This window comes from Pongo pygmaeus, chromosome 3 (assembly GCF_028885625.2).
Source record: "Pongo pygmaeus isolate AG05252 chromosome 3, NHGRI_mPonPyg2-v2.0_pri, whole genome shotgun sequence".
Taxonomy (NCBI): Eukaryota; Metazoa; Chordata; class Mammalia; order Primates; family Hominidae; genus Pongo; species Pongo pygmaeus.
In genome coordinates, this window is record NC_072376.2 from 170,357,361 (window position 1) to 170,375,770 (window position 18,410).

The 18,410-nt window shown below is 34.3% G+C and overlaps 1 protein-coding gene across 2 annotated transcripts in view; it reads left to right on the plus strand.

Moving 5' to 3' along the window:
* GRIA2 (glutamate ionotropic receptor AMPA type subunit 2) overlaps positions 1-18,410 on the plus strand; it is a 140,073-nt gene that overhangs the window by 70,222 nt on the left and 51,441 nt on the right. For both annotated transcript variants that reach the window (XM_054485668.1, XM_054485669.1), the window contains exons 3-4: positions 8,256-8,495; positions 17,385-17,581. In XM_054485668.1, the coding sequence (XP_054341643.1) occupies positions 8,256-8,495; positions 17,385-17,581 (437 nt within the window). The remainder of the gene's footprint in view (positions 1-8,255; positions 8,496-17,384; positions 17,582-18,410) is intronic.

Here is an 18,410-nt window from a genome sequence, read left to right on the forward strand (position 1 = left end):
ATGTTGCATCACATTTAGTATTTCTGTGAAACATTAGATCAAAATGTATGCAAAAGAGAAGTAATTTATCCATAAATATTTGTGGCAGAGCTATCAGGGAAATCATCAGTGAGGCAGTTTATGGAAAATGTCATTGGGGTGTATGTTTATTATTCTTTGCATTTCCTCTGAATCAGTTGGTGTGTCATTCAGTAGCTATATACTGAGTGTCTGTGCTAGGAACTTTGCTGGGCTCTGGGGAACAGGAGTGAACAAAGTAAAGGGTAGGCTTTTAAAGAAATGAGAGTTTTTTGAGAGATGCTACACTGCCAGGTCCAGAATGGGAAATCCTTTCTGTCCATAGATAGGAAAAGAATTTGCCCTAGTGGAAAAGTGAACTTTAAAATAACCCCATTAATGCAAAGTAGATGGTTTAACTCCATTTCATCATAAGAAGAGAACATTGTATTTACCTACGTTTTGTGAGAGTAAAGGAATCACAGGTCAATTTTTATGATTCCCCCCCAATTTTTACCTGGAAACCTAACATTACATGTACTATCTGTTACAATAATTGTATTTTTAGGGGAATAAATGTCGCTTACGACGAACTTTAAAACTTGAACAATTTATTTCAATTATGTAAATAAGACATTTGAAATTGTGGGAGTTTTTCTGTATATTTTCATGTGCAAAATTTGTTATTGGGCATGTATTCCATGCAAAGAAATTCAATGTACATTCCAAAATTTACCTCATTTCATTAGGTTTTCAATTGCAGCTTGCTCTGTGTACTTTTTCAGGTTAGTAACGTTCCCTCTCTTGGTACAAACTTCTCCACTCACAAAATGTATATGGAAATCTTAAAACAATAAACTTTCACAAATATTCTAAATATTATATTTTCATACTAAAAATGATTTTGCTTTTTTCCTATTAGGAGAACAAATTAACTGCATTTCGTAGGTAATTTTAAACTAACAGCTGTTATTTTGCAAAATGATAACGAAGGATAAAAATATTGTTATGACATGATTTCAGAAATACCCCACTATCAACAGAAATGAAATTTTCTCACAAGAACCCATTTTATGTCTTTGCTAGACCATTGGTTCTGATTATATGTTCATTTGACAAATATTTAATGATTATATAATTGTAAAAATTTCTGATTTGGATATTGCAGAGAATACAAAAATTATTATGGTTGATTTATTGTCAATAACACATTTACCTAACAATTTATAATTTTTTCCAGTACATCTCTCTATATTATATAATTTAAACTTGAAAGAATTCTCATGAGGTAGACAGGAGAGGAATTAATAGCCCCATTCAACACATTAGGAGGCATGCTTAAGATCAGTGACTCTTCTACCAGGTGCCCAGGAAAATATAGAGCTGGGCTTCTGATTCGGGCCACTGGGGAGTGTGCTGATGGAGTTCATAATTAGGGAGGATCATATTCAGTTGATGGCAAGCAAGGAACCCTTCCTGGAAGAATTGGTAGTTATTAAATGACATTTATCAGTTGCCTGCTGTGTGCCAAGTACTTGACAGGCATTCATAGGTAAATGGCACTTTATTCTCTCCTTTCAATTAGCTCACAGTTTATGGGCAAACTAGACAAATATAAAACAGGCTAATACACAGAAAGGCAGATTGCTTTAGAATCACATGCAGGAGCAGCTTGTAATTCAGACCACACAGAGCAGGTAACACCTGAGCAAATGCTATATGTGCTCTTCTCTAAGCAATTGCAAGAAATTGATGGATTTTAAGCAGGAGGGTTATATCTACCATGAGAGGAAAGAGATTTATTATGAAAGAGGCTTTTTGAGAGGTTGTTTCAGCCATCTAGTCAATAGATGTTTAAGGACCACATTAAGGCAATGTCATGAGAGCTGGAGAGCACAGATAGAGAGGTCTAATGGGCAATATTTGGTGACAATTCATATGCTGAGAATAAAGGAAGAGAAGTCAGGAGTGATTCTAACATTTTTTGGCCTGAAGAGATGGGCTTGATTTCAGCACATAAGCACTTGTCTTGTGGAATCGATGAATTTTAGACTAAAGGAAAATATGAGCAAAATCCTGGTGCATGATTAATAAATGGTTAATATCAACATTAATCAGAACATTAAAACATAGGAAAGTCATGAGAGACTTATAGGGCCAACACTCTTTTCAGCTTATGTTTACTTTAATAATTCCCTGTCCCACAATGAGGCAGGTAGGTAATATTTTTATCGTGTTTTACAGATGACTAAGCTCAGACAGACTAGTAAAGTAACTTGCCCAACAAATCCAAATAGAAAATGGCAAAGCCAGGATTCAAACCCAGTTTGTTCTCACTTTTAGCCCCTAGAGCTGCTGTTTCTGAGGTCAGAGCCTTCCAAGATTCTTGAAAACAGAATAATAATGTCTCTGTGATATTTAATTGTTTAGATTAAAGTAATATGTGTTTAGATATTGTAAAACAGTGGCATTTTGTGTATCTCTTTTTACTTTTTTTATTCTAGAAAGCTCACACATGAGTTCATGAAAGAATTGAATATTTTAATTAAAAATTATACCAACAGGGAAATAAATACAAAATAATCATGAAAATACATTATTGAAAAATTAATATATATTTACAGTATATATTTTTATCAGTAAATAAAGGACGACAGCTAGGGTGATAATGAAAGTTTGGAAAATATTTGCATAAGGAGTTGAATTTGACCTTGTTAATAGGGATGAGACCGCTAAAAGATAGAGTTTGAAGAAAAAGAAAAAAAAATTGGAAGACAGATCCTTGAATGATGCCTTTATGTGATGTGCTTTAGGAAGACTAATATTGGAAGAGTATAAATTGAAGGAAGGAGAGAGAAGAGGTGGGTCACATGGCAGAACCGAGGAGAAAGAAAAGGAAAGTGAAGGTCCAAGAAATGCTTAAGAAGTACTGCTATGGAAACTTCATATAAGTGCAGACCTTACTTGTTGTGCTTAATACTGTCTTCCCCAAACCTAGAACAGTGCATAGTAGGTTCTTAAAAGTGCTTTGTATATATGCAATGAATGAAGTAGAATAAAATTTAAATGGTGATGGACGACATGCATAGGACAAGAAAGGGCAAGAAGGTCATTATTCTGAAATATTACATATAAATAATGGCAATAGTTATCATGCATGAACAGGAAGGGAAAAATAAACACATAGATATGGTTCGTCAGAATAAAATAAAGTATTTTTTCATTATTTTTATGGAATTAGTTGGAAATATATGGTTTTAGAAGTTTCCATATAATGAACTGAGGGACACTGGAAGGTGACAGATTGAAGCTAAGCTTTATTTTGAGAGAGAGAAATATTCTCTAGATTTGATCATTATATTTTACCAAAAGTGACTCAGTGTGGAACATGAAAACATAGTAGATAAAATTCCATTTTTTTCCTGAATCAGATCACAATACTCATCCTCTTTGTTGTGCATTTTCTAAACTTAACACTATGCTTATCACATAGAATATTTGCAGTGCATTTTTTGGTAAATAAGTAGTTTTAGGAGATAACTGGGGTAATAATGAAGGCTTGGGAAACATGTGCATAAAAATTGAATTTGATCTTGTAGAAAGGGGTGAGACCAGTAAGAGGCAGAGTGAAAGAAGAGAAGAGAAAACAATTGGAAGACAAATCCTTGGAGAAGGTCTTTTTAATTTAGGATGTAGGAAGAAGATAAGGCAGTGAAAGATAATTAGAGCGAGAGGAAAAGTACCAAGATGGTATAATTTTACTTGGCAGCAATGTGGAAAAGAATTAGAAGAGAGCGAGACTAGTAGCAGTGGAAAGGGAAAGAATTTCAAGAGGCAAATTTTGGTCTAATAAATTCAGAGAAGCTAAGAAAGCTAGATCCAAAGAAGAGATGATTATTTTTAGTTACCAGGAGATCCTTACTAACAGATGATAGGGAAATTTCAGTACTGAAATCAGGGGCAAACTATGCACGGGGTTAATGTCAGAAGTTTAGGAGAGAAGGAGAGAGGCTTTCAGTGGTTTCCATATTTTGATGTCAGAATTCCTTGGTGATGCAGCTTTTATCAGTTTTTGTTCAAACTGCAAAGAGGTTGTTGCCATTTCTGCTTATGAAGCAGACTATGCTGATTCATTGAAGTGAATCTCAACTTATAAATCTAAAATATGTAAAACAAAAAAAAATCATACTCAGTTCTTCTCCCTTTCTACTCAATAACTATGCAAGGCTATTTAGATTTTGTTCAGCATACAGACTGTATGGTGTATGCTACATTAGCAGCACCAATGAGCAGAATGACCTAAGAGAAAAAGATGTGTGTTGGATGCACCATCAGCATTGTTATTGGCTTATATCATCTGGGCTTGTAATAAAAAGTGAAATAATCAGCAAATTACTTATACCCAGGAGATTGTCATTTCTGCTGTTTGACATAAAGTGTCTTTTGGAAGGACTTGCCCTTTGCTGAGTTTCTCCAAGTTGATATGAAATATTTAATTACAGAACTCAGTGAGAGCATCTTTACTTACTCCTTTGCAATCTGGTTTGAATCTCAAGACATAAATGCAATTCTAATATTAATCAGGACCATCATTGAGAAACTTATAATAGTGTTTCATAGTGTTATTGTAAAGGTCATGAAGCTGGAGGTGAAACTGAGGATTTATGTTTCTTTCTCTGCCTCCAGACATGACTATATAGGATGTTGGTATTGTATAACTCATTTTAGAAAGTTGTCTTTGGAATGATTTTCAGAGTTTATGACATGTTATTTTTGATAGTCTCGGTGGTAGTAAACCTTCCTTCATTACAGGATGGATTAAGGTTAAGGAAATGGCTTTAAATTTTGGAGGCATCACTGGGGAATAAGGTAAAGATGAAAATGAATAATTTCCCTTCTAATGAAGTAAAGAGTAATTCCAAAGTACTGCAGCTAATGTTCTTGTGAAAGGTGTCAGTAGGTTATATTGCCTATGCTAAATTGGGGCAAGCATCAATATTTCAATGCGAACAGTCTTGGATATTTGGGGATAACATGTTAGAAGCTTAGTGCTAAGTTTTTCATCTTCAGATGGTTACTACAAATGGGGCAAGCAAAGTACCTTAGTTTAGGTAAGCATTCTGATGGATTTGATTGATTCCTGGTTGTAAATCTCAGTGGCATTCTTATCCTGCTTGGGGACAGAGACAGTGACTGTCCTAAGGTACAGAGAGGGAAATGAGCACTGTTGGCCGAATGGCTGTTAACTGTATGGGTAGTCAGGAGACATAAGAAAGAAATATCCAGAAAAATAGAGGATACAGGCAAATGGACACTTGAGTAAGTGCAATGAAGAAATAAAGGATAAGAAGAGAGAGTTGAGGGAGACCAAAGAGAGTCAGGAGAGAACGGCTATTGTTGTAAAAATAGGTTCATTAGAGAATTAGCTGAAGTGCATGGGGAAAAATAAATTGTCTTCTGAGTTAGGTGGATAATTCCTTATGAAGTTGTGTGCAGCTTGTGCCTGTTGTTGGGTCAAAGCCAGTGTTTCCAGATGGCCGCAATAACCAGGAGGTCCCTTGACAACTCACTCCAGAGCCTAAAACAAATCGAAAATGAAAGGTATGGCTCCCTATTAAGATTGTCTGTGTATTCAAACAGTGGCATTCTTTATTAGGCATCCTGCTGACACTGTGGCTGCTGTTTCCATCACGGAAGCTATTTCACTTAAGATGAGAAGAGGTCTCATTAATAAATCATATTGCATGATATTCCTATAGTACCTAGAGGACATGCCTATACTTTGCAGGGAAATGGAATTAAATAGACCCGGAGAGAATTTTATAGCAAGTCTTTCTTTTATGTGTCATTTGGAATCATCAATTGCTGAACAAATTTAAGATTTAAGATATACCTGTCAGTACACATACACTTATGTATAAAATAAGAAATCACTGCAGAGTTTTTCTAGACGAGATGAAAGCTATTTTTCATGTATGTGAAGAAAGGACATAGTTATCAAATACACTAAAAGTTATTTTCAACTCTGTACCCAGACAAGAACAAAAAGTATGGGCATGAATAAAAGACAGTTATTTTATCTTTGCCTTATGTTAAGGTGTGAAATAAATGTAATGAAATGCATTCAGTTGTTTTTGAGATATTTCAGTCTGCTTTGTAGAAGATTGGTAATAAAGGATATGTAAATTTACATATTACACAGATTTTTGGCAGATAAGGGCCACTTAAATAGGCAATCTTGCTTTCCTTTGGATTCATACTGTACAACAGTTACTAAACATTATTGCCTAATATTTTTTGATTGTCTAGAATTGGCAATTAGAATCTGTACATATTTTAGCAATGCTCGTATTCATGAAACAAACCTATTTTTTCTACAGACCATCTATTTTTGTGAAGGAAATACAATGATATGATAGGGTTTATTCTATCCTTCGAAAAGGATTATTTTAAAAGGATGGTAGATGTTATGTTCTAGGTTGTTAGATTGTGTTTCTGGATTACTGGTTTCCATTTTTTGGATTGAAATGACCCTGAGATTGAGAAATATCAGTTATTTATTCATTTAAAGCCACATAGTTGGCCAGGCACGGTGGCTCATGCCTGTAATCCCAGCACTTTGGGAGGCTGAGGCTGGTGGATCACGATGTCAGGAGTTCGGGACCAGCCTGACCAACAAGGTGAAACCCCATCTCTACTAAAAATATAAAAGTTATCCGGGCATGGTGGCACATGCCTGTAATCCCAGCTACTCGGGAGGCTGAGGCAGGAGAATCGCTTGAACCGGGAAGGCAGAGGTTGCGGTGAGGTGAGATCACACCACTGCACTGCACTCCAGCCTGAGTGATGAGCGAGACTCTGCCTCAAAAAAAAAAAAAAAAGAAAAAGAAAAAGACACATAGTTGACTTTACTAGTAGCTTTAAGCACTGTACTGTTCTGTGGATGGTCAGTGCTCTGTAGAGCAATACAGGGTATCTGCCTTGGACAAAGTAACCCTTTTTTTCTCAGAAAGATATTACTAGATTCATGTTTCAAAAGATCATTCTTATTATATTGTGGAGAATTGAATGGAAGGAATGTAAGTGGAGGAAGGAGGACAGTTGGGTACGTATTTCACTTGTTGGGTAAGATAAGCCATATTACTTATTAATTAAGAGCAGGGATTCTGAATCCAGACTCTATTTTGAATGTAGCATCTATCACCTATGCAAGTGACTTTGGTAGCTAACTTAATATTTTTCTATGTGTCAATTTTTCTATCAGTAATTTGGAAATAATTATAGTTCCTACCTCAAAAGTTATCATGAGAAAAAAAAATGAATTAACCTACCCTAGAACACGCCAGGCACAGGGCAAGCACAATGTTAAGTATATACTGTTAGTGAACTAGGAAGTTTGGAATGGGGAGAAAAATAAGTGGCCCTTATTTGAGTACATCCAGGTATTATAATGAGCATATAACTTAGTTATGGACTGACTTTTGGGGGAAGGAGCGAAAGCGGATAATGTCGTATGCCATTCACTGGAAATAGAAATATTGGAAGAGGACGGGGGATTGTGGGAGTGATGAGGATGTCCAAATACAATACTATATTATTATTTGTTTAAGAATTAATATGTAGTGTAACATATAGGGTAAGTTAGATCCATGGGGAAGATTAAAATGAAAAGTTTTGGACTTTATTTAAATTGCTTCTGGACTGAGTGACACAATATGACAGAAGTAGCTTTGTGGGGACATATGTCTGTATGTATCAGGGGAGTCTAGTATCTATCTTGTCTTAAAGAGGCTTTGGTCAGCATTAGGACTCTATGGAAGCACATTAACTTTTAGATATAAAAGCATCGTAAATACAGTAAAGATTTTTAAAGGAATTGGATTATGTAGGGAATGAGCTGTCATTAATGTGTATAAATCTTAGGTGACTACAGTTTGTTCTTATAGCTAATTTTTTTTACTCATACATTTTTCATATTTGTTCCAAAAATATGTTAATACTTACATAGCTTGTTAAACAATGATGTATGCATTTTCTTGTAACTAGAACTACTTTTTATGCTTTAGAATCTTTTAGATTCCACAAATAGAATGCTAAGTAAATAAGTGTTAATAAATTACAATGGATCGTTAAATCTATATTTCTTTCAATATGTTAATTTTGTATTTTAGGTAAAAGGACATTAAGCTTTAAGCAAATTCATATGATTGTGTGCCAATTTCAATGATTTTTCCTTTCTATTTTTCCTATTCTTCTAGTCTGCTCCCAGTTTTCGAGAGGAGTCTATGCTATTTTTGGATTTTATGACAAGAAGTCTGTAAATACCATCACATCATTTTGCGGAACACTCCACGTCTCCTTCATCACTCCCAGCTTCCCAACAGATGGCACACATCCATTTGTCATTCAGATGAGACCTGACCTCAAAGGAGCACTCCTTAGCTTGATTGAATACTATCAATGGGACAAGTTTGCATACCTCTATGACAGTGACAGAGGTAAGTGACAGTATCTCATCTCTTTGTAATGGGGCGAATTCAATGCCTATACTTGACACTTCTATGGATGTTATAAAGCTACAGAGGTGTGATAAAGCCCAAGGATCCTTTGGTTTAATTTTGCTGTGATAATGACTAATGCAATTTAAAACCTGGGAAACATATTTAGAGTAAAACAACAACAACAACTACAAAAGCTGTCTGTGTACAATTTAGAGAGATAGACTGTATCAACCCAATGCCCAAATATTCAGTTGTAATATAAAAAGCAATTTTTGGCATCAGCAGCTAAAAATCTATGATAGCTATACTACTAGTCCAAGATGAATGAAGTGGTTTGAGTAAATGTAAGTGAAACATACAGTAACATACAGTTATTAAATATTGTTATATGCAGAAGTTTTATCAGGCAGGTAGCATTATTATTGCCCTTGCCTTAAAACAAGATCCCCAAATCTCAGAGAAGTTAAAGGTTTTTCTCAGGATCAACCCGCATGTGGTACAGCTTACACACAGGTCTCTGATACCAAACCTATGCTTTTGACACCATTCCATATAATTGTTTATAATGGGATGATTTTGAATAGCATGCCAGTCTTGATTCATTATGTTAAAATGTAATGGAGGGAGGTACAACCTTTATGTTTCTCATATCCTTTGTTGTGAAGTTTAGTATTAGCAGACTTGCTTGATTTATATCATAGAATCCCAGGTGTTCTTAACCATTCCCGGTTAATTGGGTGTCAGTGGGTTTGTGTACTCCCTAAATTGTATGAAACATCTTGTGTGTGTGTGTTCATATGGACATGTTTTTAGAGAGAGTATCTGTAAATCAAACTCAAAGGGGTGAGGGACCACTGTTGTCCTAGTACCTAAGTACCATACTGTGCTTCCCTCAGCAGCTTGCTTCCTGGAATATTTATAGGTTCAAATGAAAACCCAGAAGCCTATTTCGACCAAGATAGGGCACCTTGTTAACCCACAAGGGCAGACAAGAAGAGAGCCAGCCGTCAGTCAATCCTCCATTCATCAGTTTGTAGTCATTTACTGCAGCAATCTCAAGTCAGGAGCGCAGGAGCTAGGTGTCTGATTCTCTGCTCTGTCCTCCTAATCCTGGGAATGAGAACACTCAGTGGAAAAGCCAGTCAGCACTATACAAGCCGAAAAAAATTTGCTATGACAACAACTATGTCCCCCTGCTTTGAGAAGGGAGTGCTTGGCTATTCCCATAGGGAATTAAAAACTAAAACAGAGAATTATTTACAGTAAATATAGATTTCAATGTGCTGGATGTTTCTGAAGCACACTTATTAATGTGATAAAAGGGCTTATAAAACTAAGCCCATTAAATTATTTTTAGTTTTTCCTCTTGTTCTCTGCTAACTTCTTTAGTATTTTGTGTTGTTCAAGCTAGCCTGAAATATGGGTGTATTCTTAATACCTCTTTCATCCTTGCATCCTATTGATGTGATTTCCACTGCCTGATTATATTTTATCTGTAGACACTCATCCTTGTCGTTGCCACTACCCCAGGACAAGCCACCATAATGTGTTCAGTCCCTCATCTCTCCAGTTCCACCCTTGTCTTTTTTTAATCCATTTTCCATGAAGTAGCAGGAATTATTGTTAAAAAAATTTTTTTGGACTGCATTACTGTCTTGTTTAAAATACTTCAATAGCTTCTCATTATGATGAGGGTAATATTGAAAAATTTTAGTTGGCTTTAAGGTCTTATAATATTGCATTCTGCTGTCTTGCTCACTCATTAAAGCTAAATCCATTTGACTTTCTTTCACTTTCTCAGATGCACCAAACTCTTTCACTTCAAATCTCTGCCTGTATCACTAATTCTTACGCCTCCTTGAGAACTGGGTTCATATATCATTTCCTCAGAGATGCCTTTCACAGTATTATCTTTCAAAGCAATCTCTTTTCCTTTATAGTACTTAGGACAATTTATAATGAATGGGTGATGTTCATTCTGTCACTTAAGAACTGCCTATTGAGCCCCTGCTATGTTCCAGGGACTGGAACATAGTGTCATAGGATAAGCATTATGTTTTTCATGTAAGGTGTGGCAATAAGCTCCCGGAAGAGAGTGCCCAGGCAGTGCTCAGTGTACTGGATGTTCAGCTCATGACTGTCTACCCAGTGCTTCAGATAATGCTAGAAAGAGAGTTGATGTTCAGTAAATGGTGTTAATAAGTAAATGAGTTAAACATCTGTGTACAGTATTTTAAGTTCAAGATGATTTTATAAGCTAAATTTTGCTTGCAAAATTGAAGAATTGAATGACTAATTCTCTTTACACTTTGATAAGGTTGACTGAGGATGGCATTTTTAGTTTAAGAATACACTTCGCCTTCATCCTTACCCTCATCATTGCTCCCTCTAGTTAAAACTGAACTTTGGAGAAAAATTCAAAAAGACAACAGCTGATATAAGTTAAAAAAAGAGAAACTCTAGTGTTTGAAGGGAGACACTCAGAAAGACAGGCTCTGGAATTAGCCGGTGAAGACGGATGGACTTATGTACTTGTGAAAAAAATCTGGAACATTTTAAAATACTTTTATTAATACTTAGAAATATTAAATGAAATTGAAGTGATGAGATAATCTACAATTATTAAATTATACAAGTTGATTTGAGTTCAAGTGCATCTGTTGAGATAAAAATGTGAGAGTCATAATATTAAGTAATAATATATTAAAGCCAAAATGACCTTATGAATATATTTTCAAGGTGTTATCAAGTAGCTATTGATATTTTAATGTGAAAAATATTTCAGTGGCCTTTTATCTGAAGTTATTTTCAGACATAAATATGTAAGACTCTCATAATACTGGCAAAAGCCTTGACCTTTGTATAATATTTTACTTGGCTCATGGAAATGGAATTTTTGCTATTTGTTTTTTTCTTATTAATGACTTAATTTGTATGGCTTTGCCATCATACTACATTTTAACAAGCTTATTCATACATTTAGTGTGTGAACTGTTTTTCCCCCATTTGATCCTGAAATCATTTTGCTTATGCTTCAAAGTAGGCACCTCCTTGCTTTAGTGTCACATGATTTGAAGAATGCACCTGCGTTCCCTTTGTCCACATTAACCACAGTCTGGAAAATAGATCCCATGTTTTCATCTCTCTACTTACATCTCCACATACCTCAGTTTCAAACAATTTGGTCTGTTCTTGATGTGGCTGTCTCTTCACCTCCTTGATTATATGATTATTTTTAGGCTCTAATCATCTTCACTTTTTGGAGAGTCTAGGTCAGGAATATATATTGTTAAATTATAATGTCTAAATTACTGTTCTTTGGAATAGCATAGGGTCCAAATGTGAAAATGATCTCCCAACATTCTGCCCTAATCATGAACTAGATGAAAATGACTTGAAATTGTTAGATGCTGCTTAATTTCACTACCTTTAACTAGTGAAAGCCATTCCTGCTTCCTGGCTATGTGCCACAATGCTGAGCAATAGGCCAAGAGACTATATACCACTTGTAAACAATTAGAGACATGGATGCATGGATAGAAACATCTTTGTATAGCAACATCTTTGTATGGAACCCTCTTTGACTAATCTATGTTTACTGGTGAGAGGAGAGCTGAAACTCTGCATCTGGTGCCAGGTGATCTTTTAGGTTGCTGGTGTCTTTCTCCTCACCCAGGCCATGTGGCAATAGCCTGGCGCTCCTTGATGACCCTTGATGACCCTGAAAGCTGCATATCATCACTCCATAAAGAGAACTTCAACACATTTTTAACAATAGAGCAATGGGGTTATCTATGTTAATGCATTCAAGATTATATAATAGTTTTATTTTTGGATATATATATTGTAAGTTTGAATCAGGACTTAATCCAAATGTGGTTTTTATTTATTGGTTTAGTGTCAACAAGGTAAGATAATACTTTTCTATAGAGAGTAGGTAAAAACAGAATTAGCACTTTATATCTGTATTTCTTGGTTTCAATATTGAGCAACATTATTTGTCCCCTGAAGGGAAGGCACTTTGCCTGCAGTTCCAAGAAAACATCATGCATAGAAAAAAAATGCTTTCAAATTATAATTTTTTCCCTCATATTCCTGAGAGAGCTCATGAGGGAAATATATGTTAATCCAATTTGGCCTAGGCATGCTGCCATGATTTAGTGATCATAAATATTAATTTCTATGCTTGAAAGAATAAGTACAGTTAATTTTAAATGGAACAAAGAAAATATTTTTAAGCAGTAAGACATGGTTTGAATAAAATATATCTTTTGGCAGTAATCATTTTTAATTTAACCCTTTAACATGCAAACTGATAGACTTCCCCTGTGTACCAGGTGACCTTTTAAAGGGTTTGCATACAGACAGGTGGCTGATGGCTTGTCCGTAACTCAGAGTGTTATTAATACGGGGTCAAGATGAGACTATCACTGACTGACTAGTAGTAATACTTTGGGAGAATTTTAGGAAGATTGTCATTTTATGAATAGGTTATACAACTACAACCACTCAGTAACAATAGGCACATGAAGAAGTAATGCAACTTAACATTATTTAATCTAGCCATTTTTTATTTTAGCAAAACATCTAAGAATTCAGCAGAGTTTAGAACTTACTTTTAGACTGTAGCAATATTCTTGAGGGTTGAAAAGAACATACTATATTTTAAATATATTTACCAGGAGGAATAGTTAATCTTCCAGATTTCTTCTGTTTTTAGATGAACAACTATGTATCTCAACAGTTTTGTTTCAAGTAATTCAATAAAAATAAGTGAGTCTCTGCTATAGAAATTCAAATACCCTAATGTAGTACTATGGATATTAGAGTTGAATGACTATTGCATACTAATAGCTTTAAATGAACCAGTGTTTATGCAGAACTCCCATTGTCTATACAACTTTGTATTCTGAATTACAGGATGAATATATTTATAGATACTTCTGTGCTAGTTTGTGTGGAAGGAATAGAGGAAGATCTCAAGTCATACTTTCTCCTCTAATTGAATACGGTACAAAGAGGTCAAGAGCACAAATCTGTGTTATGTTTGAAGAGTTTAATTTCACCTTCATATACATTTTCAGTGATTTTCAAATTTAAAAATGGTATATTGATTATAAAGCAATCAGACAATACAAAACTTTAGTTGTGAGGAATGAGGTGAGAAGATCAAATTGCGAGAGAGTTTGAGAGTCAGTTACTCTTACTGAAAAAAAAACCACTTAGGGAAATGGGTTATTAAGCATTGAACGGTGGTCTCTTCAAATTACACGTCAGATAATGCAATCATTTGTGAATTACTTCTGCCTGTTGTTAGGAGGTAATTTAATATTATTCAGTGTCTTCTGATGAAACTGAATTTATTAAGCCTGATATAGCACTACTTGAGCAGTTTAGTTTCTTCATAAACATGTAAGTTTTGTTAGGTTCCACAGGTTATAAAATATTAATCTTGAGAGTTTTAATAACAGTGAATCCTGAATCCACAGCAACCGTAAATTACTTTTGACACATAGAACAAATGAGTTTGAAAGTCAGAGAAATTTCTTGTTTTTTTTTTTTTTTTTTTTTTTGAAATGGAGTCCCGCTCTGTCATCCAGGCTGGAGTGCAGTGGCATGACCTCGGCTCACTGCAATCACCACCTCCCAGCTTCAAGGAATTCTCCTGCCTCAGTCTTCCAAGTAGCTGGGATTACAGGCGCCTGCCACCAGGCCTGGCTAATTTTTATATTTTTAGTAGAGATGGGGCTTTGCCGTGTTGGCCAGGCTGATCTCGAACTCCTGATCTCAAGTGATCTGCCCACTGCACCTGGCACAAGTTAGGCATTTCTTTAAATGCATTGTTTTTGATTTTATACATCATCTCTATATTCTTTTGCAAGGTGAACTGCCGGAAAATTTAGATTTAGGATTACCACTTGGTGAAATCCATTTACAAAGCGTCATTTATATTTAAACTTTCTTGTAATATATGTCAAAAGTTGAGACATAATATTAAGAGCATCACCACTTGAAATTGTATTATGTAGTATGCTTTATAATTAAATAAACAAAATGAAATAAGCTATTGCAGAGAATAAGGATGCTTACTGGTAATTTCTATATAGTAATATATGAATAGCACAGAGAGCCCCATCCATGGATATAATGTCTTTAAGAAGGCGACAAGGGAGAGTTGAACCATGACTGGGATGTAGGAAAGTAGAACCCAGCAAATGCAAAGTGGCTTAGAATTTAGATTTTTTTTTTCTCTTACTTGCAGAGAAAACTGGGTAGACTTAATGGCTGTTTTCAAGTACATTGATAGCTGTTGAATTGATCATAATGACCAGCTGTGTGTGTTCTGTCTCTACTGATGAAAAGGGAAGGATTTAATTGACCTATAGTGTATGGAAATCATAGGCGATCTGTGATGTGTTTTAAAGATCTGTCACTGAAAGTTTCAAAAAATGACATATGGTCTTTTTACATTATCCCTTGAGAAATTTAGGTTTATTTATATCTTTTGCCAGAAGACTGGACAGAGGAAACTAATTTCATTTTGCCAGAAAAAAAGTTAACTTTTTTCAGCATGTGGTTGAATCTTCCATTCTGAAATTAAAATAAATTATTTTTAATGTTTATGTTAAAATATTTTAAACAACAAATTAGAATGCTATAAAGATTCCCAAACACTCTTAACCTGGCTTTATTAAATACTAGTATATGAGCAATTTTGCTTGATCTATATCTCTTTTTTCCCTGCAATTATTTAGAAACAAATACCAGATATCTTGCCGTCTCATCTGTAAATATTTCAGAGTTTATTTGGAAAAAAAGATTCTTGTACTTTAAATATAATGGTAATAGTATTATTATACCTAGACAATTAACAATTCATAAATATTATTCTTTTTTCCACTGTTTGAAGCAAAATAAAAATGAGATCCATATATTGCAATTAGTTAATATAATTTTTAAGACTCTTAGAATGTAATGCAGTTTCCCACAGTCTAGATTTTGATGATTGCAACACTATGGTGCTTAAAATATTTTCTTCTATATATGCCCTATAACTTGTTAGTTAGATTTAGAAGTGCGATGAAATTCAAGTTTACATTATTGGCATGAATGTAGCCAACATTAAATAGGTATATACCTATTCAACACCAAAATAGGCGGGTTGAATATTATCATTTGGAGACACATCTCTGTTATCTCTCTTTTTGGGTAGTTACCAGTAGTTGATGTTTGTTGTCTTGATTCATTAATTCAGTAGGTGTTACAAGACGGTGATAATTTCAAATATATATTCATCCATCATTTATTAGCTAGAGTATTTCCAAAAATAAATATATTTAGTTCATTATTACCCTGAAAGTAGTTCATATAGGAAACGCAGGGAAATGCTTGTTTTATTTCATTATTTACCAGTCTTCAAATTAATTAATTGGTTCCCTAGCATCCACCAAAGTCAAGCACACTTTTAAAACATAATTTCATAGATTTAAAACAGTTTATGTATTTAAGTATTTTGCATTTATTATTCTAATTAATATTCAAATGTTCCCATCTTTATTTAAAGAGCTCCTCTTCAAATTAGCTCCTGTGTGCTTTGAGGTAATGCTGATGGTTTTAGAGAGTTCCTTCCCTTCTGGTGTCATAAGATGTTTTAGACTCATCTTGTACACTTTTTGGCCAATATTGAATCCATAAAATTTTTAATGGTAGTTTTTCTTTTTTGAAATAGTTTTCAACAAAATTGATAATTGACTTTGTTTCATAGCAAAAAGATTTAAATAAAATTTGGTATCTGAATTTAGGTTTTGAAGAGGTATGTTCACATTAGGTGAATCCTACATTTTATTAATCAAAAGGGACTAATATTGTTAGAGAAAGATGCAGACTTTTCTAGAATAAGGAAGATAATTTGCTGAGTTCTGGATTCATTCTGGAGTCTTGATTTTGCGTTGTTTATTAAGTTATCAATATAAATGATGAATTTGGTTTTGCTGTGAATAGTAGAAACAATATGAAAGACAAGTTTATGTAGCATGTCTCCAAGTGCTAAATTGAGGATATAACTTTTCAGGAAATAAATCCTCTAGTTGTTGTACCTCTTAGTCCTAAATATGAGGTAATATATGGACAATTAAAAAACAATAAAAATTTTCCAAGTGATATGATGCTATAAGCAAAGCTACTAACTAACAGGAAAATAGACATATTTGGAAAGAGAAGTAAATCTATGCTAGAGAAATAACTGCCACCATCTGGTTAATAGGTGACCACTTCAATTTCTCTGGGATCATTCCCAATAACAAAAAAATAACATAACAGAAGACTGTGGAAGAAAAAAAATGAACCCAAATTTCTGACTTGAAAACAATAGGAGAAAATATAGCAGCCTCATAAAGAATATTGCCTCTTATCCTCACATAAACTTACATAGATTCCTCTCATTGAAAATGTACTCGTCTTCTTCAGGATACTGATATCAAATGACAGACTATCATATACGACTAAACAATTTTTTTTTCCATTCTGTAAGAGTAAGAAATGTTTGTGATGCCATTTGATTTCACTTAAACCAAAGGTATTAACATTACACTTTAGTAATACTCTAAAGAAGACAGCTGAGAGTGTTGAAAGAAAAGGATATTATTTTCTACTCAAACAATGACTCCTTTGGTCAGAACAGTAATATTTAGGTAATGAGTTTTTGATGTGAAGTGACATAAGTAGAAGGTGATAAAGATCATAGCTATAGCTTTTTTTGAAGGAGTCAACATTCCTTTAGTTGCACAAACATATCTGCCTTAAAAATATATTCACTGGCAATTTCATAACACAATCCTGAGTTATTCACGTATCTTTATCAGTCATCATTTTTCTTTGCCTTCCTAGGCTTATCAACACTGCAAGCTGTGCTGGATTCTGCCGCTGAAAAGAAATGGCAAGTGACTGCTATCAATGTGGGAAACATTAACAATGACAAGAAAGATGAGATGTACCGATCACTTTTTCAAGATCTGGAGTTAAAAAAGGAACGGCGTGTAATTCTGGACTGTGAAAGGGATAAAGTAAACGACATTGTAGACCAGGTTTGCTACTTTCTGTTTTCTAACGATGCCAAATATAGAATATGCATGCAATGTCAGCATTTGCAATGTGTATTTGTGTAAGGTGCTTGAACAGCAGTTTTTGCTTTATGTTTTATGTCGGATGCAGCAAAGATCATCAATTAAATTATCTCTGGCTTCAGTTAGCAATAGCAAATGGTCATCAATAGTGCTGACATATCATGTTAATCATTAAATAAATTCAATAAATAATTCCTGACTTTTATGTTTTATATAATAAATGTTACCCTAAACTTTGATATTTTGATTTGAAAATTTTAAATTTAAGTCTGATGAACTTTTTAGAGTTAAACAAATAGACATGTATTAAGACAAGTTGAGTTCTAAGGGAAAAGTGAGTAATTCATGAAATTTTTGGAGTTAACATAGACCATCTATGCCTCCAGAAAGAGTATGTAGTTATCTTTGCAAGATATATATTTTTTCTTCTGTTAAGGGACTTGTGCCACTATAAAAAACATTGATCTGTGAAATTAAAATATGTAGGAAGGACACATTTGGACTGCGTTTACTGTTTGAGAAGTAAACTAGATGCATCCCCTTGGACTGTTTGAAAGAATCACTGACACCAGTGATAAGGATATTTTCATCTGTGCTTAGATACTACTTTGCTTCAGTTTAAGATCTTTCAGTGTAGGGGAGCCATGCAGTGTTATCTTAATAATACAGGTAAAATCCACCATGATTTACAAATAGGGTAAATGACTAGGGATGATAGTGACACAGCATCAGCATTATGATTGATTGAATAAGGTCTCCTTTAGTGATAATCTGCATCTCTTCCTAGCTG